Below are 18,370 nucleotides of genomic sequence, written 5' to 3' on the forward strand. Positions count from 1 at the left end.
CGAACGGAGGGATGGAGAAATGAATGATAACGAAAGAATGAATGCGTTAGGGCTGCTTGTTTGCTGCTATTTCCTTCACAATGCTTTTTAGATTTCCGGGTCCATCTCCTCCTTCACCGTTTCTCTCCCCCTCCCTCGGTCTCTTCTCCAACTCGTCTCTTATTGAAGGGCGCCGCGTTCCCGCGCTCCTCCCCTTTTCCTCGACCCGCCCCGCCCCGCCGCCTCGAGGCCCCGCCCCGCCGCCTCGAGGCCCCGCCCCACCGCCTCGAGGCCCCGCCCCGCCGCCCGAGCCTGGCGGGAATGAATGGCAGCGTAGCCTCCGCGCCGCTCGGGGCGCCGATTGGCTGACCCGGGCGCTGACGCGCCGGCGACCGCGGATGCACGCAGGCGAGCGGGGCCGGCGGGGGCGGAGCCGGGCTCCGGGGCGGGGCGCAGGAGCCCCGGGGCGGAGGAGCCGGGTAGGCGGGAGGCGGGAGGCGTCGGGGCCGTTTAAGCGGCCTCCCTCCCGCCCCCAGCCGCCCGGTCTGGCCCCAGCCCAGTCCCGACCCCCGGCCTGGCCCACTCCGGCCTTACCCGGCCGAAGGGTTCCACTGGACACGCAGGCGGCCCCTGGAGCAGCACAAGCCCATGAGGGCCGCGCGCCCGGCCGCCGGTGCTGACGAGACGGAGCTCCCGGCCCCCGAGGAGGAGCAGAGGATCAATGCGGTTCAAGAATCGATTCCAGCGGTGAGAGGGTTGGCGTCCCGGTCCCGCGGCCAGTGTCAGGAGCGGGTCCCCGGATCCCGCCGTTAAGCGCGCGTGTCCCCTTTTCTCACCTGGATGCATCCGGGGTGGATCCCGCACCGTGGCCCGGGATCAGCTTCCAGGGGAGTCCCTTCCCGGCTGTCCCCGGGTGACCCCTTTCCTCCGAGGATGGGAGCTCGTGCCTGACCCGGGTCTCCCCTAGCGATCTGCAGACAGCGGATGGATTCCCGCACCGGGACCCCTAGCCTCCCTCCTTCTGGGGGATCCTTTTGCTTATGGGGCTGACCCTCCCGACCCCCGTACAGGCCGGGCTCTGGCTCGCTCTGGGAACTCGAACCCCAGCCCCCGGAGCCGCCCTCGAGTCCTGCAACCTGGCTTGCGTCTCCATCCCTTTACCTCTAGGGCGGGGGTCTCGCGGGGCGCGCGGAACTGGGTGGCGCTCTGCGGAGAGATTTGTCGTACAGCCGGGTGCTGGGCATTTTGGGAGCTTTGTCTGTGAACGACCCTAGCAACAGGGAAACTGAGGCACGCTCCGCCAGCTTTTCCTTCCCTGGCCGTGTAGGGGCCTTGCTGGTTCTCCAGCTGAGCGTCTCAGGGCGGTGCTATTTTGGGCTCTGCGAAGGGGCAAGTTAGCTTTCGGGTGGCGAGACCTGCTGCGGAGGCGCCACTGTTAGGAAACGAGGATGAGGAACCGTGGAGGCGCCACCGGAAGGCTGACCGGCTGCTCATTCACTGTAGAGCTGGTGGGAATGCCAGGCTGGGGGGCGCCGTGGCCTTACTCCCCACCGGGCCTCCGCCGTCTAACAATGGATGGAGTTTAGCCCATGGCTCTGAGAGGAACTCCAGGCTTTTCTTTTTTGTTTAAGTGGGTGAAAGTTCACCTCCCCAGGGCTTGGGGTAATTCTGCATCCCTTTGTGTGAATTCCCGGACCTTCACCACAGGCAGCCTTGCTGGGGGTGCAGTGACAGGGGAAATTTTAAGAAATGCGTGAACTCTTCCCAGAAGGTTGTTGAGCTTTTAGACACTACCTTTTATTTCAGAATTTTAAAGTACACATTTTTCTTCTTCTTTCTAATCTCCATGCCCTCACTCCTCACTCACCCATCTCATTCCTCCCCCAGTCCCAAAATGTAAAGGAGCCAGCAAATAAATGCACAGAAGAGTTACCATGGTCTCTGGGCCACCAGGAGGGAGATCAGCTTGAAGACGTGGATTGACTTCTGAATATATTGCTCATCAGTTAGGGTGTTGAATGCCTGGCATTGTTCCCCCAGTGGGAACTTTGTATCGGTGTGTCTAAGGGCAAAATGGAACCGTGGCGTTCTGACTTTAGAAGCTGATGTCAGAAATGAAGACCGGAGGGGCTTTTAGAGAGACTGTAACATGCACTCAGGCATGAGCAGTGAAGCCCTGTGCATGCGGTTTGTTTGATTTGGTTTTACTTCTCTACACGTCTGTGCTCTTCCTGTTTTTAGAGAACAGTAGCGATATTCTGTGAAATTGCCCCTTCCTTATTTGATTTAAGAGTTTGTCTTTCTTTCCGATCCCTTTGGATTCCATAAAAACAAACAAACAAAAAAGACCCTGCTTAATTGTTTCACAAACCTTAAAACAGTGTTAAAAGAAATAAAACACTTCATTGAGTATGCTGCCCTCTCAGCTTATTGAACTGACTTTTAAATTAAAAAAATTTTTTTTTTTTGCTAGACACTGATCTCTCCATTCCTTATTAGCACAGTTGTAATGTGATTTTTGCACTCTATATTTTTCACTTAAAAACTAAAAATACAGGCATTTTATTTTGTTGTGGCATACACTGTAATTTTCTTGGGGGCTTGTATTTTGCACTCAATGGATATTTAACAGTTTCTTGATGTCGTCTAGACCTACCGTGATTTTCTTTGAGGATTTCTGTGATCTCATAATTTCTTGGTTCTCTATCTTAGGCTAGGTTGGAAACGTGTTTCTAAGTATCAATTTTAACTTGGAAATAAAGCCTGTAAACAAAAAGTAATGTAATGAAAATGTCCTGATTTTTGTGGTTCACACATTAAAATACTGAGAGTACTATTCTGCACCTTTTAATATTGTGTTCTTAATGTATCTTTCTGAGCATTCCCAAGTAGGTAAATTACAAAGGATCTGGAGGGAGGGACATACTGTCTTTGAAGGGAGGTGTACTTCCTCCCTGGTAGATTTATTGGAACTGGATGGAGGAGCATGAGGAGGGTATATGCAAGATGACTTCTCAACAAACTTAGGATGTGAAAAATTCCACTGGAACACATAGACATAGTTTATCTTCCTTGTTTTATCTGTTTAACACTTGAGTATCCCCAAGATAATTACACACACGTAGACAAACACAAAGTCATTCTCTCCCCTTCACAGCATCTCTGATTGATGGCAATAACTGCTAACATTTTTTGAGTGCCATTTATCTATGCCAGACACTGGCTGGGCACTTGTATATTACTCATCTCATTCTCAACTATAACTCTGAAAGATATAACTTTTATACCCATTTAATAGAAAAGTAAATAGGTTTAAAGAATGAAAGGGAACTTGCCCATAGTCACACAGCTAGGAAGCAGGTAGACCCAAGAGTTCAATTTCATGTCTGTCTCTCCTCCACTCATGTTGCTAGCTCACCTCTTTCTTTCTCTGACTCCCTGCCCACACCACATCTATGTGTATTGCATGTAGGCATAGGATCCACAGAGCTTCTACTGTATCTTCTTGTTGGTGTGTACTCATTTCAACAGTCTTGCAACCAAAAATCCAAGGAAAAAGAAACCCTCTTCCTCAGCCCCAGCCTCATGATCATATAGCTAGCTTCAAAACTGAGTATGTGAGAAAGCGTCTGAATCTAAAATATTAGGAAATCTTTCATGGCTACATATTGTCTTTCTTCCCATGTTCTTAAAGCACTAAGTCATAGGCATGGGGTAGTCTCCTTATATACATGTCTTCCTTCATTTAATAAGTCAAGATTGGCACTATTGGCAGTGGACACTTTTCCTGAACAAATATGCTGTCATAAAGGGGAGCTAATAGTTAGAGGGGTCCACTTACATTGCAATGTAAGTGATGTTGAAGGCGCCCTTGAAATATCCATTGTCTTGGCCTTTAAGTGTTTTCTTTTTGTAAGATTCAGCGTTCTCTTGGTTTCCAGGCTGCCTGTTTCTCTTACTTACAGAACCTGCCGGGTCCACAGTAAAACTAATTGGCTATAGGGTATCTCTGTTAAGACAAAGTACTTCAGCAGTAGCTGGAATGTCTTTCTATTCATTCAACAATTATTAAGCTCCAGCGATAAGCTGGGCTTTGTACTTGAGTTTGGTAATAGAAAGGTGAACAAGATAGCCTTCATGGAATTCACACTACTGTGGGGAAAGATGAAATAAAAAATAACCTAAAACAAATCAAAGTCTTACCAATTGTGACATGGGGCTGTGGTCAGATGTGGAGTACTGAAATGATACTTCAGTTAGGATAGTCTGGAAAACCTCTCTGAGGAGGTGACATCTGAGCTGAGATGGAAGGATGAGAAGAGACCTGGGCATTCTGGAGAAGATCCTAGACAGAAGTAAACAAGTACGCATGCCCAGAGGCAGACACAACCTTGAAGTCTTTAAGGAGCAGAAAGGAGGTGGTATAGCCAGAGGGTAGAGAGAGAGAAAGATGCCATCCTGAGACTGGAAGAGTAGTAAGGCCCAGAGCAGTCAGGGCTTGTGGGCCTCTGAACACTGTGTTGCAGGGCTATTGTAAGCACTTTGGGAAGCCAGAGGCAGACTTTAAGCTGGGATTGGGGTGTGTGATGTGATCTGGGTTTTTGTTGTTGTTGTTGTTGTTTGTTTTTGAGACAGGATCTTGTTCTGTCAGCCAGACTGGAGTGCAGTGGTGCCATCACAACTCCCTGTTGTAGCCTTGACCTCTGAGGTCAAGCAGTCCTTCTACCTCAGTCACAGGTAGCTGGGGCTACAGTTGTGCACCACTACACCTGGCTAATTTTTACATTTTGTGTGTGTGTAAAGATGGGATCTCACTATATTGCCCAGGCTGTTCTCAAACTCTTGGGCTCAGGTGACCTCCTGCCTCAGCTCCCCAAAAGTACTGGAATTACAGATGTGAGCCACCATGCCCAGCCCCTGATCTGTTTATAACAGAAAACTGTGGCTGCTAATATAAAGAAGAGAGTCTATAGAGGGACACGCAGGAATATTAGTTAAGTGACTTTGTACAGACCTGAGACGTTAGTTCTTTATTTAAGGTAGGAGCTGTGGAGCTGAGTTTACCATGTCACTACCACCCATGCCCCACCTAACCCCATGGCTAATTTTTGTATTTTTAGTAGAGATGGGGTTTAGCGCTTTTGCCCAGGCTGGTCTCTAACTCCTGGGCTCAAGTGATCTGCACGCTTCAGCCTCCTAAAGTGGTGGCATTACAGATGCACACCACCATGCCTGGCTAATTTTTGTATTTTGAGTAGAGACTGAGTTTCTCCATGCTGGCCAGGGTGGTCTCGAACTCCTGACCTCAAGTGATGAGGTGGACTTATTAGAAATATATTTTGAAGGTAGTGTTGATGGTACTTCCAATGAGGAACACTTGCAGGATTTGATCTGCTGAGATCAGCCTCTGAGATCTGCTGGTGCGTTGCAGATCTACTCAGTGGGCACAGTGCATTGGGCTGAATTCAAGTGTGTTCGTGTGCTAACAAGTGTCCCCAGGTCTCTATCTGTTCTTTCCCTCCACAGTTTCGAAATTCTGTCCTGGCATGGGAGAGGGGTATGGGGGAAGGGGGAGGTGATAAGAACACTGGGCAAAGAAGAAGGCAGGAGAGTTTTGAAAGAAAGTGAGGAGATGAGTGAAAAGAAACCCTGCTTAACTAGTAGCTTTATTAAGTGCAGTTCCCACTCCCAGGACTAAATCACCTTCCTTCAAATGCTCTAGGGCTTGCTGGTTACTCAAGCATTGAGTAACCATTAGGGCCACTCTGCCTTAAATAGCGATGTCTTCCATAAATGGATGCTGTTTTCCATAACCAGCACTTGAACCTTTCCCATTCTTTTTTGGGGGAAGACATGAAGGCCAGAGTGTGGGAGTTGATTTACATTTTACATCTGCTTTTCCATTTAGGTCTTAGGAATGATTTCTTCAGAAGGCTGTGGAGGAGGCTTGATTGCACCCTAGCAGGTTAAAGAGAAATGCAAAAATTGTATTGTACTTTCCCAGCAGAACAATTACGCTGTCTATCTTACTGAGCTCCAGATGTAGAGAGTTGCTTCTAGGATAGTTACCCTTATTTTTCCCTATTGCTTGGGTCTTGCCCTGTGTATACCTTTCTACTTTATTTTTAATGTGAATTATTCCAGGTGATCAGGGGACTAAGCTGTCACAAACATAGCCATCCAGTTTATTTGTTTTTTAGGAGAAAATGTGAAAGTCTATCCCTGTTGCTGGGTAATGGCTTGACTATTTTTAGATTGGGCTGCCAGAGATATAAATTGCTATTTTAGTCTGGAGCCTGGTGGTGGGTAGACAAATCCTACTTACTGCACCCTACACAGAGCACTTTGAATTTCATCTAACTTCAGCCATCTTGGGACCTTGCTTTTTACCCTTGAAAATTCCTAATAGGGTATGCTACTTACAGCTCTTTTGGGTAATGATGTGGTATGTCCTCTAATACTTGGGACACTTTTAAAGCATTCTTCCCAAGAGTGTAGTTATTTTCTTTTTTGCTAATGAGAGCTGTATAGCAACACTCTTGTCCCTTAGGAAATTAGTAAAGTTATTTAAAATATTATCAGGGGAGAAAAGATGATGCTTGATAATAGTTAACTATATTTGAGAATAACTTGGATAAATTTCGAAACTACTAGCTGTATATTTCTCTTTAGCAGTTGGTTTTCAAACCATCTGGTAGATTATACTCAGCAAGTACGTATTTTGTACACTAGTTAAAATTTTTAACCCATCAGTGGGCCAAGTGAAATATCTTCACTGTCCCAAATTCATTCCCCAGTGGATTTTCCATCTGAACTATCTGTATTGTGTTAATAGTGGCTGCCACTTTATTTTTATTTATTTGATCTAAAGATAACAAGCTTTTCTTTTCTTTTCTTTTCTTTTTTTTTTTTTTGAGACGGAGTTTCGCTCTTGTTACCCAGGTTGGAGTGCAATGGAACGATCTCGGCTCACTGCAACCTCTGCCTCCTGGGTTCAGGCAATTCTCCTGCCTCAGTCTCCTGAGTAGCTGGGATTACAGGCATGCGCCACCATGCCCAGCTAATTTTTTGTATTTTTTTTAGTAGAGATGGGGTTTCACCATGTTGACCAGGATGGTCTCGATCTCTTGACCTCGTGATCCACCTCCCTCGGCCTCCCAAAGTGCTGGGATTACAGGCTTGAGCCACCGCGCCCGGCTGATAACAAGCTTTTCTTAACTCAGGGAGAGAGTATTGGCTGGTCTTTTATTCATAAACTGGGCACCCTCTAGAATGGCTTGGTCATGCATTGCAGCCAATTTTTGGCAACTTGGTTCTACTATTTGGTTCAACCTTGTACCATTTTTCATTGTTTTTATGAATAAGGTAATGAGTAGTTAGAACTCATTAGTGGCACAGAATACTACCCCCCGCCATACACACTTCTTTAAACTAACTTGAGCAAAAGGATGATTTATTGTGCAAAGCCTGTTGACGTCTTATAGACTCTAAGCACAGGAATGCAGTAGGCCTTTGCGACCTGAATGCTGTTGGGAGTTTTTTTTTTAACCAATGTCTGTTTCTGTGCATCTGATTCTTCCTTCCTTTATTCAGACAGCTGCTTTTTTTTCTCCTCCTGAAGAAAAAAGGATTAGTTAGACTAATCCAGAATCCCTCATGAAACCCGTTGTGGGTATGGATTGGGTTTTTGGTGGGGAGGGCATCCTCACTCAGCATACTGAAATGGAAGAATGCTGTCCTCCCTTTAGGTCCTGTGGTATTCATGCTTTTCACTGTGCTGCTGATTGTCACAAAGTTAGCCCAAAGGGAAGTGTGGAATATGGGCACATGTCTGTATGTGTAACAGATTTTGATATTTAGATATATACACACATATGTGTATATATGTGAATTTTATAGCTAAAAGTATCAGGTAGTAGTCATGTGTTTGGTTTTTGAAGCGAACTCTGAATTCAGGGAGAACGAAGGTGAAAACATACTTCCTGTTTTAAGTTGCCTAGAGGTAGCCAGGTATCATTTATTTAAGCTGTCTGATGCTAGACTGGTAATACAATATAGGGAAACTAGTGGGACAGGCCTGTTAATCATGGGATGTAGGTCTTAAAGATGTGCCTGTATAATTTTTTTTTTTTTTTTTTTTTTGAGATGGAGTTTCACTCTTGTCGCCCAGGCTGGAGTGCAATGACGCGATCTTGGGTCACTGCAACCTCTGCCTCTCAAGTTCAAGTAATTCTCCCGCCTCAGCCTCTTGAGTAGCTGGGACTACAGGTGCCCGCCATCACACCCAGCTACTTTTTTTGTATTTTCAGTAGGGACAGGGTTTTACTATGCTGGCCAGGCTGGTCCCAAACTTCTGACCTCAGGCGATGCACCCGCTTCAGCCTCCCAAATTGCTGGGATTACAGGCATGAGCCACCGTGCCCATCCCAAGCTTTATAAATTTTAAGAAAAAAAATTGAAACTTTTTTTTCAAATGTAGTGTATCCCTTTCACTAAATGATAATACAATTTAGAAAAATTCCTTTTTTTTTTTTCTAGTTGTACGGTGTCTGTGTGTGTGTGTGTGTGTGTGTGTGTGTGTGTGTGTAGGAGGAGGCTTCCAGTCGAAAGCGATATGGAGATATGGTTTCTCTTTGCTTTTGGTTGTAGAAGGTTCTTCTTTGGAATAAACTGAAAGAATGCTTAATCTAATAAACTAGGATATTTGCTTAAGGATCATTGCTATTGGCTCAGTTTACTCCTCTTCAGTGACTTTGGATTTATTACTATAACTAGGTATTTCCACCAGTCATGTCTTCGCTTAGAACAAATCAAATATGCACTGATAGGTTTCCTTATTGTTCTTCACACACTTTGAGCTTTTCTTAGATGATGTCTTTTTGTTTTTACAGGTTCATGAACCATCGAGCTCCAGCCAATGGCCGCTACAAACCAACTTGCTATGAACATGCTGCTAACTGTTACACACATGCAGTGAGTACAAGTTTTCTGCCATTGCCATCCTTTTCACAGGGCTTTGGCAGGAGGAAGGGGTAATTATCTCTAGTAACCTAGCACAATTAGTTGGATTTACCCATCTCTGTGACCTTACCTACCAGGAAATCAGTGCTGGGTCATGTCACCAGAAACTATGTAAGCATAGAACACTTGGTGTGTTCTAATCCACAGTCAGCTCTGTCCTGGGCTTGCTTTCTGCAACAAGATCATCTTTAAAGGAATAATAATAGTATGTACCCTAGCTGTAGAAAAACCAAAGACACCTGTTTATGAAGACTCTCACCCCTAGAATGCAACTAACTGTGTTTATTTTGCAAGGAGAGTTCACAATTTGTTGAAAAAGATGCTTTTTAAAAATTAAGTGGTCTTCTAAAATGGGGAGGGGAGCCATAGCCTCCCATCCCTACAGTGGCCACTGCATCCCAGAAGAGATGTTATTCCATATTGGTGAAGGAAAAGCTGATGTTATCCCTAAATGTTTTGTTAATTTTTTTCCTGCATTATAAAAGGAAAACATGCTCATTATAAGAAACTTTAAAAATACTGAAAAATATATCAGAAAAACAAAACTAACCAGAAATAAACTGTTAACACTTTGGTGCATTTCTCTCTCTCTGTGTGTGTGTGTGTGTGTGTGTGTGTGTGTGTGTGTCGGGGAAGGTTTGTGAATATGTATTTTCAGTTTTCCTGTTAATGTAAAATTAGTGGCATTTTCTTATGTCATTATAAATTTTACTTTATCTGTGGTTTCATTATTACCTTTTAAAGTTGCATTTAGTGACTTTGAGGGAAAAATAGTGGCTGGGAGATGGTCTGAAAACGAGAAATAGAGAAAAGATCAGTTTACTCCTTTAACAATGAGTGTTTAGAACAGGCTAGTTTAACTATGATAGACAGTGTTGGTACAATACAGTGGTTCACACAGCTTACCTTTAGGAATAACATTTACTTGGATGAACCTGAATAAGCCTTACTTGTCTCTTCTGAGTGTGTCACAGGTTAATGAACACTTACATAAACTGAAGTTAAGGGAAATCTGGTAAAACCTCCATATTAATTTTTTAGAACAGAAAATATAATCTTATTAAACAATACCTTGAATTCTTTCATTTCAGGGACCAATAATATTTCTAAAACAGGCAAAACACCTCTATTGCCATCATTTAATTAGAAGATACTTTAACATGAAAAAAGTAGAAAGGACGTGATCTCAACATAAAGGGCATTCCTTTAAATGAAATACATTGTGTTTTATGGAAAACTTTATTGTATTTAATCTTCTAATTTTGCTCTTGGGCCAATGAAAACTTACCATCTGAAAAACTCATGCCAGTCTCATCTAGGGGGATTTAATATTCTGTTGCAAGATGGCAAATCTGGGTTCGGGAAGAAAGGAAAAGATAAGTGAATTGCTAACGTTTGTATTCTGTGTCAAGTATGCTTATTCTAATATCTAATAAAGTAGTATATTCTCCTGGGAATTTCTGTTATTATAAGATGTTTAGTAGTCATAGTCATACATATATGACTAGAAATTAAAATTTGTGACCATGTGGACTATGAAATATGGTGCAGGAAGCAAAATTCTCTCTAAAATTCTCAAGATTTTTTGAATAGGTAAACCTTAGAAGGGGATTGCTCTTGCTTACTTAAAAGGTTCTGTTAAAAATGAAGTGACCCCAAAATGTTCACTCTGCAGTAGCAATCATATTGGCAGAATGTACAGATCCAAACTGAAAATCAGGATATATAAATTCAACAATTCACTTTCTGTATGTGTGTGTTGCTGTGTACATTATAATACTTATTACTTGATTTGTTCAGTTATCCTGTTCTGAAATATTGGGATTTCAGTAGCAGCAGGACAGATGTTCTAAAATGAGAACCTCCCTGAAAAATCTGGGTATGTGCTTGGAATTTTGTTTTGTTTTGTTTTTTGAGACAGGGTCTCACTCTGCCTCCCAAGCTGGAGTGCAGTGGTGCAATCACGGCTCACTATAGCCTCAACCTGTCGGGCCCAAGCAGCCTTCCCACCTCAGTCTGCCAAATAGCTGAGACTGCAGGTGTTTGCCACCATGTCTGGCTAATTTTTTAAATTTTTCTAGAGACAGGGTCTTGCTGTGTTGCCCAGGCTGCTCTGCAACTCCTGGACTGAAGCAATTCTCCTGCCTCAGCCTCCCAAAGTATTAGAATTACAGGCGTGAGCCACCACACCTGGCTTTCTTGGTGTTTGAATATTTTAAGGCATTACTCTAAATCAGATTATAAAGTAGAATGAAACATGTTCTTATTTAATGAAATTAGGATAAAGAACATCTGTTTTTTTTAGCAGTTGAATAATGTTGCATCCTTGATGGCTTAATTGTATCCCCATTGGTTGGCACAATTCCTGGGCCCTGAATGGCATTACCTGCTTTTCAGTGTAGCAGCTAACTTCATCTGGCTCTCTTTATGATTATCCAGGAGGGGCAAATACTTGCTTTAAGATTATTTTTCTAAAATTGTTCCAGGCAAACCTCTGTATTTTTAGCAAAAGAGTCAACTCCATAAGAGCCAGAATATTCCATTCATTACTCTTTACTGTTCCCTCAGTTCCTCATTGTTCCGGCCATTGTGGGCAGTGCCCTCCTCCATCGGCTGTCTGATGACTGCTGGGAAAAGATAACAGCATGGATTTATGGGATGGGACTCTGTGCCCTGTTCATCGTTTCTACAGTATTTCACATTGTATCATGGAAAAAGAGCCACTTAAGGTACAGTGGATGGCATGCTGTTTCAACAGATCCAAATAGTTGACTCAATATGTTTGGTAGCCTCCCACGCTGGCATGCTTTAGTTAAGTGAGGCAAAGGGTAGACATTTTCTGCCTTGTAGGCTAGAATACTCTCCTATGATTCACGACATGTTCTTTGGACTGGATGAAGTTTGAGGACTCCTCCCCAGTATGTATCTTAAAGGTAGGCCTTTGCTCAGTAGCCCCCACAAAACCTCACTGATTCCCTAGGACTTACCACTTAAAAACCTGAGAGCTATTTTCCAATACTATCAAGCACACTAAGGATGTGATGAGAGCAGCAGTGTGGGGTAGTGACAGAGCACACCGAGCTTGGAGTCAGCAGGCAGGCTTTGAGGCTCAGCCCTACTCTTTAATATTGGGTAAGTCACTTGACCTTGTGGAGCCTCAGTGTCTGTATCACTAAAATGAGAATAATAATACCTGAATCACATAGTCACTGTAATACGGGAATAAGATAAGGTACTTGAAAATAACTTGAAAATTACAAAAAAAACCAAAGGACTATATGAAGTATAGAGGCATACTTATAGTTTGGGTTTAGCATTTTGCAAAGTTTAGCTTTCAGCATTAAGTCTTGTGTATATTATTCAAATAAAATTCACATATTTTGCTATTAATAGCCGTCAAGCACTTTCAAAGCAATATGATAGCTCTTGGCCTGCCAAGGAGAAGAACATTAAAGCTTTCCTCCTCTGAGTGAAGGATTGATTTTGGAGCAGCACACCATTTAGGTGGGAATGTGTTGCTTGTGAAATGGATTCTGCATAACCCTGAAGGGCAAAACTTTTTTTCAAAAAAGGAAGATTCAGAGTGGACTATGAGCAATTTAAAGAAATACTGGAATATGCCTTTTGGTTTTAAAGAATGTCCAAAAAATACTCAAACTAGTCAATATGATATTTAAAAGATATGCCACATTTTTAAGCAGGATTTGAGATTTATGAGATGATTACTGGTTTCCTCACATGTAGAATCCTAGAGTTTTAGATCTGGGAGGATCTTTAGAAATCATCTAATTTAAATCACTTAATTTTTATTCGGGGGTACTGAGGCTCAGAGAAGTAGTCTGACTTGTCTGAGTCAGTGAAACCAGCAAAATCTGATTATCCCAAGACCTCTGACTCCAAGTCCTAGTTTTTTTCACCATATCTTTTACAATATTGCATATAGTTGGCAGTCTGCTACCCTTTCCTGTAAGGTAACAGTTTTCTGGGCTTAAAATAAAACCACAGCATTGAATCACAAGGGCGCTCTGGGACACACTCACAAGAGAACCACGAAAGTACCTGTCCTGGCTCCTCAGGATACTGTCGCAGCGCCCAGAGGCCAGTTTAGAAGCAGAATACTTTATTATCTTCTTGGCACAATTTAGTGCTTGTGGTTGTCTCAGCAAACTTGGCTTCGATGTCTAGATTCTGGATCAATAAAAAGTTGTAGGTACCTCTTTCAATATTCTTTGTCTCCCTGCCAGAGGCGTAATAGAAACTAGATTCTCTTGAACTTTGAATAGCACTGCTAGAATCGTAAGCCACATGTAGATTTTTGTTCTTCATTTAAATTTTTAAATATTAAAAAAGGCTTAATTTAAGTAAAAGGGAGAAGGGAATTAGCATTTATTATGTGCTCGGTGCTCCCATGTGCTAGATACTATGCTAGATACATGGCCTACATTACCTCATTTAATGTTCAACATAATCTGTGAGAAATATCTTATTTCCATTTTACCTGTGAGGAAAGTGAGAGTCAGAGAGGTCAGTGGCAGCTCTTGAATGAGATTCCAGGTCTGTCTACCTACTCTAACAACATATAACAATCTAGAAAGCAGAATTAGAAAGGCCCAAAACCTTGCTAGGAATCACAGTCATCCAAGGAGTTTTAAAAACTTGTTCTTCCCATTCCTCCACCCTCTATCTCACCTCCAAACCCTTCAGAATCTTTTGAACTGGAGTTCATCACTATATTTTGTAAGCTCCCCAGGTGATGATATGCAGTTAAGTTTGAAAAGCTTTGATTTAGTGCTTGCTTCTTTAGACCTGTAATGTAAAATATCATCTATGGGTAAGCTGTGGCTTCTGATGACTAGTAGACTGAAATCCATTCTTTCTCACAAATGTATTTCTCACATTTTTAAAACTTTTTTTTAATTTTTAATTTTTGTGGGTACATCGTAGGTATATATATTTATGGGGTACATTTTCTTTTTCTTTCTTTCTTCTTTATTTATTTATTTATTTATTTTTTTGAGGCAGACTCTCACTGTGTCGCCCAGACTGGAATGCAGTGGTACAATCTCAGCCCACTGCCACCCCCGCCTCCTGGGCTCAAGTGATTCTTGTGCCTTAGCCACCCAAGTAGCTGGAACTACAGGCATGCACCACCACACCTGGCTACTTTTTGTATTTTTAGTAGAGACAGCATTTCACCATGTTGGCCAGGCTGGTCTCAAATTCCTGACCTCAAATGATCCACCTGCCTCAGCCTCCCAAAGTGCTGCGATTATCAGCGTGAGCCACCACACCCAGCCTTTATGGGAAACATTTTATCACTTATTCACACAAGTCCTTATTAGTTTGCTTTAGTCAATGTTATGTGTAGGGGGAGGCAAAGTCTAATACTAGTGTTCCCTCAAATTATACCTGCTTGGATACTGAAAATAGATTCAAGATGATACTATGAATTTGTCCTTTTAAATTACCTCAGTAAAGGGCAGATTCTGTCTAATCCATTTTATGAATAGACCACAGTGAACCAAACTCTTGATACATATACTCCTGACTTTTCAGTTTTGGAAGGAGGAACTTGCTTAGAAATACAGGTGGCTATGCTTTTACAGTAAATGTGCCTTTTGTTTCTGTTTTTGTTATTGCTTTTCCTAAGTCTCTGTCTCTGAATTTCTTTTATTACTACTTACTGTCCACAGTAGGATATTCAAAGTAAAAACTTTAAATACATTCTAAAAAGACACAAAGAATGTGATTTCAGCTCAGAGAGTGTTTACTGAGCATCAGGACTTTGCCCTGCACTGATAGGAGCCAGGGGGTGGTCTGCCCTCCAGGAACTTCATTTTTCTGTTAGGTGGGATCTAAAAGAAATGGAAAACATCAAAAAAGACAGATTTTTTTTGTTTGCTTTAACCACTTCAGACTTCCTATCATGGGGCTCTTGTCCCTATGTCTCATATACGCTGTGAGGCTGAGAGTATCTGTTGTATGTGCAACTTAAAAATAATAACAAAGCTTTTACTGATGGTTTCATAACATTAACAACAACAAAAAGCTGTGTGATCCTGGAAGATAAAGTATAAAGGCCATGAGAACTAGAACAAGAATGGAAATTGCAACATAGTGGAGTGATCACCCATACCTCCTCTCTGATCATTTTCTGAAAATTTTATTTAACTTTTTTTTCCCCCCTCACTAGGACAGTGGAGCATTGTTTTCACATGTGTGATAGAATGGTTATCTATTTCTTCATTGCTGCTTCTTACGCTCCATGGTAAGATATGGTCTTCCTATTTTTGAAGGTAGTGATTTTATGGTTAGAATTCCTCAGCCCTTCTTTCCTCCCTTCCTCTTGTCCCCACCCTCAGCCCTCATGCATACACCACCTCCCCTCCTCTGGAACATATACTTGCATGCATCTTTTTTTCCTTTTGATTTACTTGGGTCAGAATGCATATTTGAAGGGGAGAATATTGCTGCTGTCTATAAGATCAGGTCATTAGATTGTTCAAGAAGACGTGCTATGAACTGGTGTGTAGATAGCTTGCCCACGCTTGAAATCTGTAAACTTTGCTCTCCCTATTGTTTCCCTATACCTCTGCTATTGTTCACAACACTAGAAAATTGAATTGTTCAAGTGGAAATGCTGTCAATATGTATGAGGAAAGCAAGCTTATTTATTTATTTATTTTATTATTATTTTTTGAGACAGAGTCTCGCTTTGTCACTCACACTGGAGTGCAGTGGCACAATCTCGGCTCACTGCAACCTTTGCCTCCCAGGTTCAAGAGATTCTCCTGTCTCAGTCTCCCAAGTAGCTGGGATTGCAGGTGCCTGCCACCATGCCCAGCTAATTTTTTGTATTTTTAGTAGAGATGGGATTTCACCATGTTGGTCAGGCTGGTCTCAAACTCCTGACCTCGTGATCCACCCGCCTCAGCCTCCCAAAGTGCTGGGAGTACAGGCATGAGCCACCGCGCCTGGCCTATTTTTGAAATTGATACCATTTGTCTTCAATTCACCTCAAGTGCAGTAGGTACTATATAGCGAGTGTGTAAGAGAACCGGCCACATGAGTTATCTATTTAAAATACCTAATATTCTGTTAAGTGCCTTTGATCTTTCTGCCTTTTTGGTGCTGATCAAATATAACCTTTCATTGCTTTGAAACTCTTAAAGAAACATTAGCTTTCCTCTACAAGACATAATCCAGTTTTAAACACTCAGAAGTTTATATTTTGCTATCATCTACTGTGGTCATTAGAAACAGTATGCCTCTAGATTCTGGCTAATGCAGCATTAATCATTCAAAAGAAACCTGATTATCTGAAGGGGTAAAAAGTAAGTGCTATCTTTGCCCAGCATCTGACTAAATTATAGGTCTGCTTCATGTTGGAGGAAGCACACTGAAAGGCTTTTATGAATGAATAATAAGTGCCCAGAACAATGCTTATCTCAGTAGGAACCTATAGGGTGCAAACAGGATTCCTTACTTTACTTATTTTAAATTCTCCAATTTAAAATGAGTAAATGAATAAAAAGAATTCAAATGTGAGGTAAGGAGTTAAATATCATAGTAGGCAATTTTTTTACATGTAGTTTTAGATATGCAGGCTGTACTTTTTCCATTTGGAAATGTGAATTTTGTAGTTAGAGATAATCAGGACAACATTTGTTTTCTTCTCATTTATTCTTTTTGTTTTTATTTTTTTATTTTTTGAGATGCAGTTTTGCTCTTGTTGTCCAGGCTGGACTGGAGTTCAATAGCGAGATCTTGGCTCACTGCAACCTCCACCTCCTGGGTTCAAGAGCTTCTCCTGCCTCAGCCTCCCAAGTAGCTGGGATTACAGGCACGTGCCACCATACCCAGCTAATTTTTTTTGGATTTTTAATAGAGACGGGGTTTCACCATGTTGATCAGGCTGGTCTCCAACTCCTGACCTCAGGTGATCCACCCACCTCAGCCTCCTAAAGTGCTGGGATTACAGGCATGAGCTGCTATACCTGGCCTCATTTATTCTTTTTTTTTTTTTTTTTTTTTCTTTTCTTTTTGGGACAGAGTCTTGCTCTGTCACCCATAGGCTGGAATGTAGTGGCACAATTTCAGCTCACTGCAACCTCTACCTCCTGTGTTCAAGCAATTCTCCTGCCTCAGCCTCCTGAGTAGCAGGAATTACAGGTGCCCACCACCACGCCTGGCTAATTTTTGTATTTTTAGTAGAGACTGGGTTTCACCATGTTGGCCAGGCTGGGCTTGAACTCCTGACCTCAAGTGATCTGCCTGCCTTAGCCTCCCAAAGTGCTGGGATTACAGGTGTGAGCCACTGTTCCTGAACTTCTCATGTATTCTTAATATGAAATTAGTACAAATGGATTTGCAGTATTTTAAAATTTAGACCTCACAACGGTCCATGGTTAAATTCTAACAAAATGTCTTTCATAATATATGTTAGGAATAATTCTTCTCATGTTCTCTCTTGGCAGAGAGATTGATATGGAGACACTTGGTTTGTGTATTAGGTGTCCACTGTGGTATGTGATCCTGGTTCGGGATTTTGTTCCAGGTTCTCATTAAGCTTTGTAAGCAACCTACTTGCAAATACATGGTCAGAAATTAAAGGGCAAGCAGTCTTGACCTCATTCTGCTTAATAGGGAAAATCAGGCATCACAAGAGTGCTGGGACTCCTTTTTACTTTTCTGCCTTTAGCTGGTCCTATTTTTAAACCATGTTGAAAACTAAATTCTAAGTCTTTTTTTTCTCTCTCTCTTTTTTTTTGGCAGAGTCTTGCTCTGTTGCCCAGGCTGGAGTCCAGTGGTGTGATCTCAGCTCACAGGAATCTCTGCCTTCTGGCTCAAGCAATTCTCCTGCCTCAGCCTCCCAAGTAACTTGGGTTACACGCGCCTGCCACCATGCCTGGCTAATTTTTGTATTTTTAGTAGATACAGGGTTTCAGCATGTTGGCCAGGCTGGTCTCGAACTCTTGATCTCAAGTGATTCATCCACCTTGGCACCCCAAAGTACTGGAATTACAGACATTAGCCACTGCACCTGGCCTAATTCTGGGTCTTAAAGGTCGACAGACAAATTTGTCTTTAAGTTCCTTAATTTTACCTAAATTGCCCAAATACCTCATTGGTGTGTTGAGTACCTTTTCTTCCTGCTCTTACCTTAAGACTTTCTGAGTTTTCAATGACACAGGTTCTATGAATTCCCTTCATTTATCACTTCTGTTCTTTGTTGTCGTGTTTACATTTTTAGGTTAAATCTTCGTGAACTTGGACCCCTGGCATCTCATATGCGTTGGTTTATCTGGCTCATGGCAGCTGGAGGAACCATTTATGTATTTCTCTACCATGAAAAGTAAGAAAAAATAAT

The 18,370-nt window shown here is 42.4% G+C and overlaps 1 protein-coding gene across 5 annotated transcripts in view; it reads left to right on the forward strand.

The window, feature by feature from the left end:
* Positions 1 to 404: 404 nt before the first annotated feature.
* Positions 405 to 18,370, forward strand: part of MMD (monocyte to macrophage differentiation associated) — a 39,093-nt gene continuing 21,127 nt past the window's right edge. For 4 of the 5 annotated variants that reach the window (XR_012514615.1, XM_074388551.1, XM_039476871.2 and 1 more), the window contains exons 1-5: positions 405 to 726; positions 8,871 to 8,952; positions 11,569 to 11,729; positions 15,194 to 15,268; positions 18,254 to 18,355. Coding sequence is in view for 4 of the 5 variants with exons in the window: in XM_074388551.1 (XP_074244652.1) it covers positions 701 to 726; positions 8,871 to 8,952; positions 11,569 to 11,729; positions 15,194 to 15,268; positions 18,254 to 18,355 (446 nt within the window). In the remaining variant the exon portion in view is untranslated. The remainder of the gene's footprint in view (positions 727 to 8,870; positions 8,953 to 11,568; positions 11,730 to 15,193; positions 15,269 to 18,253; positions 18,356 to 18,370) is intronic. The other variant, XM_074388550.1, reaches the window with a different exon arrangement.

Source organism: Saimiri boliviensis, chromosome 17 (assembly GCF_048565385.1).
Source record: "Saimiri boliviensis isolate mSaiBol1 chromosome 17, mSaiBol1.pri, whole genome shotgun sequence".
NCBI classification, from domain to species: domain Eukaryota; kingdom Metazoa; phylum Chordata; class Mammalia; order Primates; family Cebidae; genus Saimiri; species Saimiri boliviensis.